Source organism: Muntiacus reevesi, chromosome 5, assembly GCF_963930625.1.
Source record: "Muntiacus reevesi chromosome 5, mMunRee1.1, whole genome shotgun sequence".
Lineage (NCBI taxonomy): Eukaryota > Metazoa > Chordata > Mammalia > Artiodactyla > Cervidae > Muntiacus > Muntiacus reevesi.
In genome coordinates, this window is record NC_089253.1 from 125,246,348 (window position 1) to 125,260,273 (window position 13,926).

General features: G+C 60.0%; 1 protein-coding gene across 2 annotated transcripts in view; it reads right to left on the reverse strand.

Annotated features, from left to right (window-relative positions):
- Positions 1–13,926, reverse strand: part of NAV1 (neuron navigator 1) — a 205,311-nt gene that overhangs the window by 144,003 nt on the left and 47,382 nt on the right. For both annotated transcript variants that reach the window (XM_065936376.1, XM_065936375.1), the window contains exon 2: positions 3,823–4,568. In XM_065936376.1, coding sequence (XP_065792448.1) covers positions 3,823–4,538 — 716 coding nt within the window. In that variant the 5' untranslated portion in view covers positions 4,539–4,568. The remainder of the gene's footprint in view (positions 1–3,822; positions 4,569–13,926) is intronic.

A 13,926-nucleotide genomic window follows, 5' to 3' on the forward strand; every position in this document is an offset into this window, starting at 1 on the left:
CACACGCCACACACACCACACACACACACACTCACACCACACACACCACACACACACACACACTCACACCAGACGCCACACACACACACACACACACCACACACACCACACAGACACACCACACACACACCACACACACACACACACACACCACACACACCACACACACACACACTCACACCAGACGCCACACACACACACACACACACCACACACACCACACAGACACACCACACACACACCACACACACACACACACACACCACACACACCACACACACACACACACACACACCACACACACCACACACACACCACACACACCACACACACACACACACACACACCACACACACCACACACACACCACACACACGCCACACACACACCACACACACGCCACACACACACACACACACCACACACAGACACACCACACACACCACACACGCCACACACACAGACACCACACACAGACACCACACATATGCCACACGCACACCACACACACCACACACACACCACACACACCACACACACACACCACACACACACACTCACACACACCACACACACACACTCACACCACACACACACCACACACACACCACACACACCACACACACACCACACACACGCCACACACACCACACAGACACACCACACACACACCACACACACGCCACACACACCACACACACACACACTCACACCACACACACCACACACACACACACACTCACACCAGACGCCACACACACACACACACACACCACACACACCACACAGACACACCACACACACACCACACACACACACACACACACCACACACACCACACACACACACACTCACACCAGACGCCACACACACACACACCACACACACCACATACATGCCACACACACACACTATACACACCACACACACACACACCACACACACACCACACACACGCCACACACACACTACACACACCACAGACACACACCACACACACAGCACACACACAGTACACACACACACACACACACCCCACACACATGCCACACACATATCACACATACACACCACACACACCACACACACTCCACACACATGCCACACACACACACACACACCACACACACACCACACACACCACTCACACCACACACACACACCACACACACCACACACACACCACACACACACCACACACACGCCACACACACACACACACACACCACACACACACCACACACACCACACACACACAGACTCACACCAGACGCCACACACACACACACACACCACACACACACCACACACACACACACACACACACACCACACACCACACCACACACACCACACACACACACACTCACACCAGACGCCACACACACACACACACACACCACACACACACCACACACACACACACACACACAGAGCTGAGCACCCCGACCCAGTTGCCAGGGGCCAGGGCCGTGAACAGGAGTACCTGGCTGTCATTCTGATTGTCACAGCTCTTGTGAGCAAGGGCGAGAGGGTGCGCGGGGCACGGCGCCCACCCTGGGCAGTGGGGAAGGCAGCCTCAGGGCTCTGACCTCAGGAGCAGCCCACTCTCCCCGCCTCCACCCCCCACGGCCGCGCCCTGCGTCCCCCAGTGGTCCCAGCTGGAATGGAGGGCACTGTCTAGGCGGGACATTGGTTGAAAGTTGAACCAGAGAAAAGAAAACCCACGCCTGACCCTCGAGAGCCTGCTGCCGCAGTGTCTCCTAAACCCTCACCAAACCGTCGCCCTCACACTAACTCTCACCCCAGCCTCACCCTCAGGCCTGGGCTCTTTTCTGTGGAGACAGAAGGGTGAGGGCAGAGCCGAGGGAAGCAGGTGGGCAGGACCAGAGCATGCAGAGCAGACCGAGGCCGTCTCTGCCGTGTCTGGGGCAGCTGTCCGGGCTGTGGGGAAGGGACACCTTCCAAGGAGGCAGGGGAAAACACCACCGCTTCATTCCCTCGAGGAGCAGGAGGGGCCTGGGGATGGGGGCCTGAGACCCGGGCTTCTGTGACGGGCTGGCGCTGTGCAGAGGCAGGCTGTGGGGCGCGGGGAGGTCTCCGTGGAAACAGGGTGTCTGTGACCCCTGGGGGCTGACGCATATCCTCGCTGCGAGGCCCACTGATCCCAGGCTTCCTTTTGAACCACAACCCTCCTGTAATCCTAACACGGGCCTGAAACGTCTGAGAGGTGGGGCGTGAAGATCCCTGCTGAGGTGTCAGGACACTTTTCTGTTTAAAACACAATGGTGTCCTGAGCGGAGGAAAATGTCTGTTTAGGTCGCACAGAGATGTTCAGAGAAAAAGAGTAGACCTCTTTGGAAAAAGTCAGATTCTACATCTGCCAGGGGGCCCGAAGGGTAGATAATGTAAAATCTGGAACCGTGGAGTCAGAGACACATTTCCCCAAACACAATCAGCACGAAGGCACTCCGGGAGGAGACGCAGGCCCCAGAGTCGCAGGGACGCGGCTCACGGGCGGGGCGAGGACCAGTTCCAGGACAGGCCTGACCGCCTTGAGAATCAATTCCAGAAGCGCATGGGGGGCCGTGCGGGCTGCGCCGGGGCGCCCCCAGGGGCGGGGTCTCCACAGGAGACTTGCTGGGGGCTCACAGCCGGTGGGTAATCTGAGCCTCTTCCGTCGCTGGAAAGTTCTTGCTAACTTGTAGACACCACGGCGTGGACTTATCACTTTGGAGCTGCACCAAGTAAATGTTAATTCATCGCACACACGACAGCCCTTCACGTTCCTCAGAGCAGCCCTCGCGCCCGCCTCGGCCGCCATTCTCCAGGGCAAACTGCTTCCTCGCCGGCAACCACCCTTCAGGGCCTCTGGGGTCCCTCACCGCCCTGGCAGGCTTCCTCTCAGTGTGGCTCCCTCGCGCCAATGCCCTTTCAGACTGTGGAGCCTGTAACTGAGTGCAGTACCCCGCAGAAGGCTGGGCATGAGGGAGTGGGGCGCGCCTGTCCCGGCCCAGCTGTCTGTTACATGCAACAGGGGAGCCCAAGGCTTTTCAGGGGTCAAGCCACACTTCTGGCTTTGTGTGAACCTGCACCCTCCTCCCCCACCCCAGCTGCTCCCACCTGGGGGACCCAGCATTCACGGAGCTCCTCCACCCAAACTGTGGGTGAGCTCGTCCTGGAATCAGCCCAGAGGAAAACCCCAGGAAGTCTGCTTAGTCAGGGAAAGCCCTTCATTTGCATTCAAGCATCTCGAAACTGTGCCATACTTGGCAACTAGAATGCTGCTTATTTAAAGGTGGCCGTTTCAGACTAGAGGTATATGTTTTGCCAAGGAAGGACAGATGACGGAAGCACATCTCTGAGCTCCACTTGCAGTGTCTGAAGAGAGCTGGCAGCTCGGCTTGTTGGCTGTGCTGGGGTGAAGGGCGGCCCAGCCCCCGCTGATGGTGCCGGTGTCAGAAGCCGGTCCCCCCGGGGATGCACACAGGCCACGTGGGGGCTGCCGTGGGTCTGTGGGGATTTCACGACCATGGAGGGAGGGCCTCGCTCAGCGGTGGCTGGCCCAGGTGAGTCAGGTGAGACTGTAGCTGACTGCCTCGGCTGCATGACACCCTGACACCTGTCCTCGAAGAAGTGAGCATGCGGGGGCACCCCCTTCAGGCCTATGTCTCGTGGCGTGCCCAGAGTTGGGTCTGGGCACCCCTTAGGGTCCCACCCCCGGCCCTGCACTCCCCCCACCTTCTGTTCTCTCCACTGGCACCTCCCCTCCATGACCTCCTGAGTCCGGGCTCCATCCCCCCGCTATCCCCCAGCAGCTTACCTGTACCGGAAGGGGGCCACGGTGGCCGTGACGGGCTGGCCGTGCGGGTGGGCCGAGCCGAAGCTGACGGCCCCTGGGCCCGGGCGTGGGCTCCGCACGGGGCTGCAGGCCGGGGAGGGAGGCCCCGAAGCCGCCCGGGGTTCAGGTTCCAGAGGCCTGGGTGTCCCGTGACTTGTGCCAGGAACATCTCTCTGATCTTTCCCTGGGTGGCTGGAGGGCTTTCGCACTTCGGGAGTGCCCGGTATCTGAGTGTCTCCGTGAAAGCTGGCCCGGGAGGGGCTCCTGCCGCGGGTCTGGTGGTTCACAGTCCCTTCCTGGGCCCCCCTCTTCTGCCCTGGGGTGCCCCGTGTCTCTCCAGCTCGTCTTGACCTGGCCCGGCTGGCCAGGGTGGCCTTGGGGGCCACGTGGGGGCTGCTCCAAGGAGAGCCATTGGGAGCCCCCACTCCCACAGACAGCTCCCTCGGTGTCCCCGCGGCCTTGGGGGAGCCTCTCCCCCGGGGCGCCTTAGGGGACGATCCCCTGGAAGGGCCGCTGGCCTTGCCCAGTCTTGGGGAGACTGCCCGCTGGGGGCTCAGGGCCAGGCCGGCCTGGCGCGGCCGCAGCTGGGGCGATGATGCTGGGGTCTGGGTCCTGCTCTGCGAGGCAGCGCGGGGCACGGGGATGGCGGAGGCGTGCTGGGGGCGACCCGCGGCGCTCAGGCTGGCTGTACCGTCCATGGCTGGCGGGCCTGTGGCAAGGCTAAGGACCTGCGGAGAGAGGACGGGAGACTGTGAGGCCCGGTCTTGGGGGCACTGGCACCCCGCGGTCGTGTCCTGGCTGCCCACCCGGCTCAGGGAGGACCCTCTGCCTCTTGCAAACGCAGGAGAAAATGCCCACGCACTGAGACGTGCTCTGCGAACAGGTGGTTTAAGCTTGTCCCGGGGCCTGGCCACAGATGGGGGCAGGCCCCCGTCTTCAATCTCTGCTCGCACCGAGTCCAGAATGCTCTGCTCCTGCGGAACTGACTCCCTGCCCCCGGCTGGCTTCTGCTGTAGCCTCTTTGCCGGACGCCTACCTTCCCCCGGATATGGCCCTGGGGCGTCAGCTCCAGATCCCACCAGCCTAACGGCAGGCAGCTCCCCGTGGTTACAGCCCGCCTGCACCCGTCCTGGCCAGGCTCCCGGCGCCCAGCTCGCACCCGCCTGGCATCACTGCCCCCTCTCCCGGCTCCTTCCTGCTGTGCCCACCTATGCGTCCCTGGAGATATGGGCACTCAGCCCACAGCCTTCCTCTCTAGCCCCTTCCCTACCCACCTCTGCCCCAGGCAACCGTTCCTCCAGACCCTCCTCTGGCCTCAGAGATGAGGGTCCAACCCTGAGATAAAGGCGGAGCCCTCTAGGCAGCCTCTGCCACCAGCACCTGTCCTTCTCTCTTGGACCCCAATCTGTGAGTCACCCCCTCTCTCCCATATCCTCCCCAGCATGCTAACAAATTAATTGACCAATTAAATTACTTTCATTTCAAAGGAAGTTTGAAGTCGGCTACAAAGACACACAGTCAACTCCAGAGGAAAGAGCTCAGTGTAGAAAAGAATCATGCAACAATTAGCAGAGCCCAGGCATGGATGCTCCCATAACTGTTGTGGGAAAAGCCTTACAGCATCGTGCCGAAGGCAGGAATCCTGAAGGAGGATGCTGAGAGGTTGGAGTGCGTAGAATTAAAGTCCCTGGGGGACAGGAAAGCCCTTTCCCTAGGTTCAGGCTGCCAGTAAACTGCAAACACACTCGCCACATGGGTGAGGGACGAGGAGTCCACACCTTCCCTACGGGGGGCTCTACCAAATGGATCAAGAGCAAACACCCCCTAGGAGCAGTGGCCTAAGGATCAAACAAGAAATTCATAAAGTGACACGGTTGGCCAGAACACAACAAAAACAAAGAGCTTCATGAGACTGAAGGAGATGCAAATTAAATCAGTTAATGTCGGTTGCTGTCAAGTTGACTGTCTCCTGAAAACTGATTTCCAGTCGTGGTACAAGTGCAAGGCCCTGGCACATGGCCATGGGAACAGCCCCAGACACAGACGTGTGTCCTGGGGATGATCACAGATGTGGCCTGAGTGGCTGAACTTGGCCTCGGGCACAGGGCTGAGCCACATGCCGACTGGCAGGGGCAACAGGCTGACCACCGCCGAGCAGGGCTCCAGACCGCTGAGTACTGCAGCCACAGCTCAGACTTCAGCGTCCGCAGGTTCAGTCCCGCACAGGCAGGCGCAGCATCACGTGATCCTGTGTGCTTCTCCTGCAGCTCTGGGGGCACAGCCACGCGGCGCCCCAACTTCCCCTTGGCCTCCAGACCTGGCTTCGGGCTCAGGCAAGCCAGGCGGGGCATTCAACTGAGTCTGGCCCCAGCGGAGAAGGCTGTGCCCCTCTCAGCGTGGGGAGGGCAGGAAGGACAAGCCGCCACAGTGCCATCACTTTCAGGCATAGGCCAACCCTGGGGGCTGGAGGAGGCTGGGACCCTGTGGGGGCGCCCGGGGCCCTGCGCCGGCCCGGCTGGCTCCTGGCTCAGAGCTGGGCCCGACTGGCCTTGAGCAGTGGAGCCCCTCAGCCCGTCCACGTCTCCACCCCGAGAGCCCAGTGCTGCCAGGCCCGTGGGAACCCCTTTAGCCTGAGAACTGCAGCCTGGTCTTCTTTCTGGCCCCGTGGCACCAAGTCCTCACAGAGGGAGAACAGGGCCGGCTCTGGTCCTCCTGGGTCACAGGAACCAGGTCAGCATCCGGGCAGTCACAGTGAGTGGCCCCGTTGGTGCCAACAGCACCTCGCAGGCCCGGCCTGGCCCCAGGTCTGCTCCCAAGGCTGCACTGCTTGGACCTGCCTCCTGGGGCAACGCCGCCCCCGCCCCCCAGAGAGGGCTCCCTGCCCCCCAGAGAGGGCTCCCCGCCAGCTCGGCCCTGGGTGAGCTCGGATCCAGACACGCGGACGCAGGCTGGCCGCGCCCCCTCCATCTGTCTGGCCAGGAGCTCCCCCAGGCTCCAACGCCCACCCTCCCTGTTCAGAGTTCAGAGGATGTCTGTCCCCACTGGGGGACTGCTTCCCTGGCCTCTAAGAGAGAGGCCCACTGAGCACAGGCACCCTGAGCCACAGCTGAGGGTGTGTGTGTGGCGGGGGCGCACGTCCCACTGACCCAATCCCCACAGACAGCTCTACTGCCAGGACCACCGGCTTCTTTTCAACCAATCGGCCATAAGAAATGACTTCGTGCCGGTGAAAATCCATGACTTAAAACTGTCCCACAAATCCAGGGAGCGGAGGCGCTGAGCTGGTGGGGGGCCCACGGACAGCCCCACTCAGCACGCAGCCCCGTGCCGAGACCCCTCAGGGAGGCTCCCAACAGCAGCAGCTCCTCCCCATAACGCAGATGGGTGTCTGGAGCATGATTCACGAGGCTGCGGGTGCCAGGCCCTGGGAGGTGCCCACGACAGCCCTGCTGCACCCATCCCTTCTCCCTCCCGCGTCACGCCCCCTGATTCAGTCGGTCAGCAGAGGCCTGGCTTCCAGACGGGCCAGGCAGCAGATGGAGAGGAGCCTGGGGGAGGGGAGCCCAAGGCCCCCCACCTGCCCCGGCACCCCGAACTGGAGCCGCCTGCCCATGCCTCGAGCCACCCACCCCTGCCACGAGCCGGCCCACCACGGTCTGGTGGTTTATCCCTGCCACCCTCCCCCTCCCCGTCTGCTCTCAGCCCCAGGCCCAGGGTTGCCTGTCCAGCCAGGCGGATGCAGGCGACATCATCCAACATGCCCACTTACTTCTTCCAGGCCCCGAGGTCCAGGGCCACTGGGCTGGGGCAGGCGGGGTCTGGGGGACTCCGGGCCTCTCTGAAAGCCCACCACTGGAGACCCTGCCCCTGCAGCGTGGGCTGGTACCTGGTCTGAGCACCAGCCACACCGAGGCGTTTGGAGGGGCGGGATACAAACCCACCACGGAGACCCCCTGTGATGTGCCATCAAGCCACCTGCCAAGGCACGCGGCCTTGGGCTGGTTACCCAAGCAGAGACCTCAAGGGGAGGGCGAGGGCAGGTGTGGGGTGTTGGTGGCGGCCCAGGGTTAGCCCCGTGCCCAGATTCCAGTGTTGTTCGCGCACGGGCATCAGCGGCGCCATCTGGGAGTTGGGGTGAAGTCAGGCGTGGGGAGTCAGGCTCCATGCTGCTGTCCTCCAGAGCAGCGGGGCGGGGGGGACCGGCCACCGGTGCAGAGCGCATCCCAGGCCCCTTCTGGGCCACGCTGACCATGCTCCAGTCACTCCTGCTGATGATGCCCCCACGTTGGGACCACCTGCCTTCCAGCAGCAGCACATCCGCACAGCAGGAGTCACGCACAGAGCGGGGGCTGGCCTGGCTGTCGCCGGAGGTGCGGGTGCCAGGCGGCATGAGAGGTTCCCCTGCCCCGCGGTCCCCCCACTCGGCCTCAAAAGATGGGCCCAGAGCCGTGAGGTTCCCAGAGCTTGGCACCCCAGGACCCAGGGTCCACCAGGCCCAGCAGGCTGGCTGGCGAGCTTGCAGGAGACCCGCGTTGGTGGGAGCAGGGGGACCCTTCTAGTCTCTTACTACTTGGGGGCAGACCCTGGAGCAGCCGCCACCACCCTGCCCAGGCCCAGGGCCCCCGCCACTGTCCACTCCTCCTGGCACGGGGGCTCCGGGCAGGGCCCCCCCCAAGATGGCTAGCTCAGGAGCTGGACTGGGGCTGCCCGACTGGCAGAGCAGAGGCTCCCAGGCCAGCCGAGGCCACGGATGGAGAGCGGACGGGTGAGCTTTCGCACTGTCAGATCAGAAACCCACGGCCACACAGATCACCACTCACCCTGGAAGACAGCTTGAACTTTCAGTAACTGTTTTGGAGTGTTGTTTAGGGTCTGGTTCTGCTATTTATAAACTGTGTGGCTTTGGGAAAATCACTTAAACTCTCCAAACTTTGCTTGTTTCATCTGAAAAATGAGGGGGGGGGGGGAGGGCGGACATAACTGAGCTCCTCTAAACATGGAATGAGATAATGTGTGTCTTAGCACATCCTGCCTGCTTTCACAGCATATCATAGACGGGGTGGGGTGTGGCTTATAAACAACAGAACTTTATTCTTCATGCTTCTGGAGGCTGGAAGTTCAAGGTCAAGGAGCCAGCAGATTCGGCATCTGGTGGGCCCTGTATTCTCAGTATGTCCTCGTGTGGAAGGTGGGGTGAGGGGGGCTCTCGGGGGGCTCTTTCCGGGGACACTGATCCCATTCATGACCTAACCACGTACCAAGGACCCCAGCTCTTTCCACCATCACCTTGAAGCTAGGATTTCAACATAAGATCTTGGGGACATAAGCATTTAGTCTAAAGCAAGAGTGAAAAACACTTCATGTGGTAGCCCAAGGGAAGTGCTTTTAAAAGGTTAGTTCTTATAATGAAAGTAACATACTCATTAGAAAAAACTTGGAAAAACAGACAAAAATATAAAGAAAAAGTCTGTCCCCTACAGGCCTTTTGTTGTTCAGTCACTCAGTCCTGTCCGACTCTTTGCAACCCCGTGGATTGCAGCAGGCCAGGCTTCCCTGTCCTTTACTGCCTCTATATGCCTTACTAGCTGACACTGGCCTTTTTATATGTCTTGGTTTCTTCCAGGCTTCTTACAATTCATGCTTATACCCATAGATATCATAAAATTGTGATCATACTATACATACATTTTACATCTTTTCACTTACCATGTAGTAAGCATTTTTTACTTTTCATTTAAAAACCTTCAGATGTTTTCCATAAACATTGTTGTGAATCACTGATAAACTTCTGTGACTGCATTGGACAAAACTGGCTCATCACCCCAGTGTCCCTAACCATTTGGAGCTTTCCGGTTTCCTACCATTTTGTGTAAGACTCTGATGAACACCCAGGCCAGCTCTGCTGGGGCCTCGGATAACGGCTTCCGGCTGCACTGCTGGAAAGGGGATTACCAGGTCCAAGGTGGGGTTCGTAGGAGAACTCAGTTACACACTGCAGACGCTGTTCTGAAAGCCACATCCAGCCTGGCTCCCCAGTCTGACTCTCAGCACCCTTCCCCCAGGTCCTGGTGCAGCCGTGGGGGGTGGGGGGTGGGGGGGGGTGCAGCCTCTGTGGGGGGCCTGGAACTTCAACCGTGGTCAAGTAGTCAGACTGAGCAAGGGGGCAGAGCTGGAGGCAGAAACGTGGGGGGCAGACCCCAGTCTGCTCTGCCTGCCCCTGAACACAGGGAAGAAAGCACGCTGCTGGGCCTCGGGGGGTTAGGGTCTGAGGCTGGGAGGGCCTTCCTCCCTTGGGGAGCACCAGCGACGGGCCCGTCTGGCCTGCTGGGGGGGTGCGGAGAGCGCTTAGGGCGGGCCCACGGGCAGCACAGCAGGCCTGTTCTCCCCAGGGTCCGTCAGCTGTTCCTCAGTGCCCTGGCCTGCCCAGGCCCCTCCTTTCTTTTCAGTCCCTCCCCTTTCTGAGACTGCCCCCTAACTTGTCATCCAGGTGGTTTTCGAGCCGAGCCCCATGGTAACCCCGTCAAGCCCCTTGGACGGGCAGGTGGAAAAGCCAGGGCAAGCTCCATCCCGGGGACCTAGGCTCCTCATGTCCTCCTCCCTCCTCCCCCTCACGACCTCCTCCTTCCTTTCCCTCCTCCCTCCTCTCCCTCACTTCCTCCCCACATCCTCCCCACACCCCTCCCTCCCTCGAGCAGTGAAATCTGCTGCCTTCTGCTCTGCCCACAGAAATGTGCTCATGGGCCCTGCCTCACTCCACCTAAACGAATGCCCGTGACTCTCCTCCTGGGACCTTGAAGGAACGTCCCCGAGGAGACCCTCCAGCCGCACATGCTGACATCGGCCTCGTGACTGTCTCCTAGGTTCTGGCCCAGGCTATTTGTGACCTCTCTGGGGGCCCTGAGAACAAGCAAGTGACCGCTGCGTGGATGTCCCAGAACACAAGGTCTCACCACCTCCTCCAACCACCACCTAACTTCTTTTTCTCTCCCTTTTGGCAATACTGGTTGTCATGGAGATTCTAACGCAATGTAGGAAGCATGTTACTTGGCAACGAGAGGCTGGAGGTACAGGATTGGCTGCTGAGGTCTGAAGGAGCGGCAAGGATGCTGAGGGAAGGTGGGGGGGTTGAGAAACCCTGGGGGAGCACCGAGCATGGGGAGGGGAGCAGACGGAGGACCAGGTGATGAGGAGGAGGGAACGTGGAGCATCCTGGGCTGGGGCTCCCCCCGTGTGCTTGCTCTGATGCCCTCAGTAAAAGCAAGACAAACAAACACACAGTGATGTATTTTCATAGCTGTATTTACACTCTGGTAGGATGGATGGGGATTTCAACAAAGAGAAGGTCCTAAATATCAGAGCGGGGAAATGCTTCAGGAAGGCCCTGTGGTGCAGCAGAAAGGGCAGGGCTTGCAGTCGAAAACTTGGATGTGAAGCTCAACCCCACCCATTCCTCTGCGTGTGACGCCATCAAAGGACTGAAGCCTTGGAGCTTCAGTTTCCTCATCTGTGAAACGGGAAGAGCGCCCTGACCTCCAGGGCCAGCTAGATGAGCGCTGACCAGCGGGAGTGGGCGCGTGGGCAGGGCTCTCTCATGTGGCTTCTGCAGAGGCCTTTTATGACCAACCGCTCCTCGTTATCTTAACCACGAGCATCATGACCAGAACTGAAAACGCGTGACGTGGAGAGGAGAAGCCCAGCTCACTCCCATCCAGACTCACGGGCCTACTGTCTGAGCCCTGGGCTCTCCAGGGGCCAGCTGTCCAGGCCTGAAATGGTCTGTCCCAGGGGGCGTCATCAGGAGGAACAGATCCCAGCGGGCTCATGAGATGCTGTGCCCATCCTGAGCACCCACTGATGCCCAGATGCCCTAAAAGCCAGGGCAGCACTCCTGACTCCACGCCCAGGTCTGCCCTCGGGGGTGGAGACCACGGCCACAGAGTTTCAGTCGTCCTTTCAGGCAGGATGGCTCGGGGGTGCTGGGCACCCTCCCTAGCACCCAGGTCACACATGGCCCCAGAGCGGTGAGAGTGGGTGAGTGCAGGCACCCAGCAGACAAAGCAGGCGGCGCGTGCGGTGACCGGCGTCCTCTGCCGGCCCCGGGGTGGCCACGGCGGCCCGGGGAGCACGGACTCTGCTGCCCCTGCATGGGCCCGCGAGACGCCGGGCCAGGTGGGGCTCCCTCTCGGACAGGACTCTCAGGACGGTGTGAGACGACCCCAAGGCACAGAAGAGGCACTCGAGGGGGCGGGTCACCTGGGCGTGGAGCCTCGGCAAATGACTCCTGTGGGCCCATAAAAGTTCTAGAGATTCCAGGTGTGAGCCTGACCCCCCTGCTGCCCTCTGCTCCTCCTGGTCCCTCCCGTCCTCAGAGAGCAACATGACGGCTGAGGATGGACCGGCTCACCAGCTCCGTGTCGAGCCAGCCAGAGGCGGCAGATGGTGACTCAGGCAGACGCTGCTCATTCAGCGCCTCTCCGTCTGCAGCTCGCCAGTCCCCGGCACTCTGAAACCCTCTGTGGTTTCCAGGCTGACTTCTCACCACGGCTGGCATCAGGGCCCGTTCTGAGGGTCCCGCCTCCACTGGGCCTGGGCTAGGCTTGCCCCCTGGGTGGGGGCCGGGCCGGGGGCAGCGCCTGCTGAGGGGTGAAGGGCTCGGGAGACCTGGCCACAGGCCCACACCTGAGGGTTCTAAGCAATTTCATGGGAAAAGATGATTCAGAAAAGGGCTAACTGCAGCATGGAGAATGCAAAGCGACCTTGGGTCTGACAGTGTCCTGTCACTTTTCTCCTGCGCTGAGAGGAAACACGGAGACAGGGGGTCACTGGAGCAAGAAGAGACTCAGGGAGCGGCCCTCTCAGAGCCTTCCCTCTGCTGGGGAGGGGAGGGCGGGCGGGGGGGGCACTTGGTACCCGAGCTGGGAGGGGCTCTGTCGTCCAGGGTGGGGGTCCTGCTGTGAGTGGGTGGGAAGGGGTGTGGGCCTCCCCCACTTCAGCTTCAAGTTGATCTGCTTGAAGTCTTGGCTCTCCACATAGGATTTTTTTAATCAACAATGCGTTTCCAGCTTCACTCCCTGGGGCTGGGTGGGGTCAGTGACCACGGGGGCTTCAGTCAGTCTACCGAGGACAGGGATCGGGGAGGGGGCCCCTGGGGGCCTGAGAGCTCAGCAAGAGAGAAAAGCAGGCTTGGGACTCACTTCTGCAGAGGCCCTGAGCGGAGGGGGGGGGGGGGGTGGACCTCCCCTGAGGTGGGGGAAATGATGCTCCAGAGCCAGACTTGAGGTCAGGACCACGGGAGCTGGAGGGTGGTCATCTCAGGATAAACCTGCTCCAAAGGCCCTGCCCTGAGTGGGCTCTCTGCTCCCCCACCAAGAAGGAGGCGTTGGACTCTGAAGCAGGCTAAGCCTCACTATTCTTATATTTCCTGACTCATCTTTGTTCATTTTTTGTCCCTCCCTCCATCGTTTATAAAACAAAGTTCATATTTTGAAGTAGTTTCAGATATAGAGAGAAGCTGCAGAGATACGACAAAGTCCCCATGCCCCCTGGTCTAGGTGCCGTTGTGCTGAAGTCTCGTATAACCAGGTACCTTATGAAAAGAGGACTTGAACTTGACATCGGGTCACTACTGCTCAGTGAACTAGACTCTACTTAGAGTTCACCAGTCTTTCCACCCATGTCTTTCTCTGTGTCCCAGGTGCTCTACTGCACTTAGCTTCCCTTAGCTTTTAAAATTTAAATTTCCCCTTGCAAACCCCAGTCTGTCTGCACTGTGCTCCAGGGGACGAAGGGAAGGCATTTGGGCCTCTGTCACTTGATTCTGAGCAGGTCATGGGCTGCAGGAAGAGCAAGGTACATGCAGCAGTATTTACAACAGCCAAGTCAGGGAAGCCCCTTGGTGATCCACCGACAGAGGGACGGATAAACGAGAGATGGCACACACACACAATGGAATATTACTCAGCCATAAAAAGAATGAAATGATGCCATTTGCAGAGACATGGACGGATGCAGAGACCGTCATATAGAGTGAAGGAAGTCAGAAACAGAAAAGCAAACATCTTAGATTAATGCATGTGTGTGGGATCT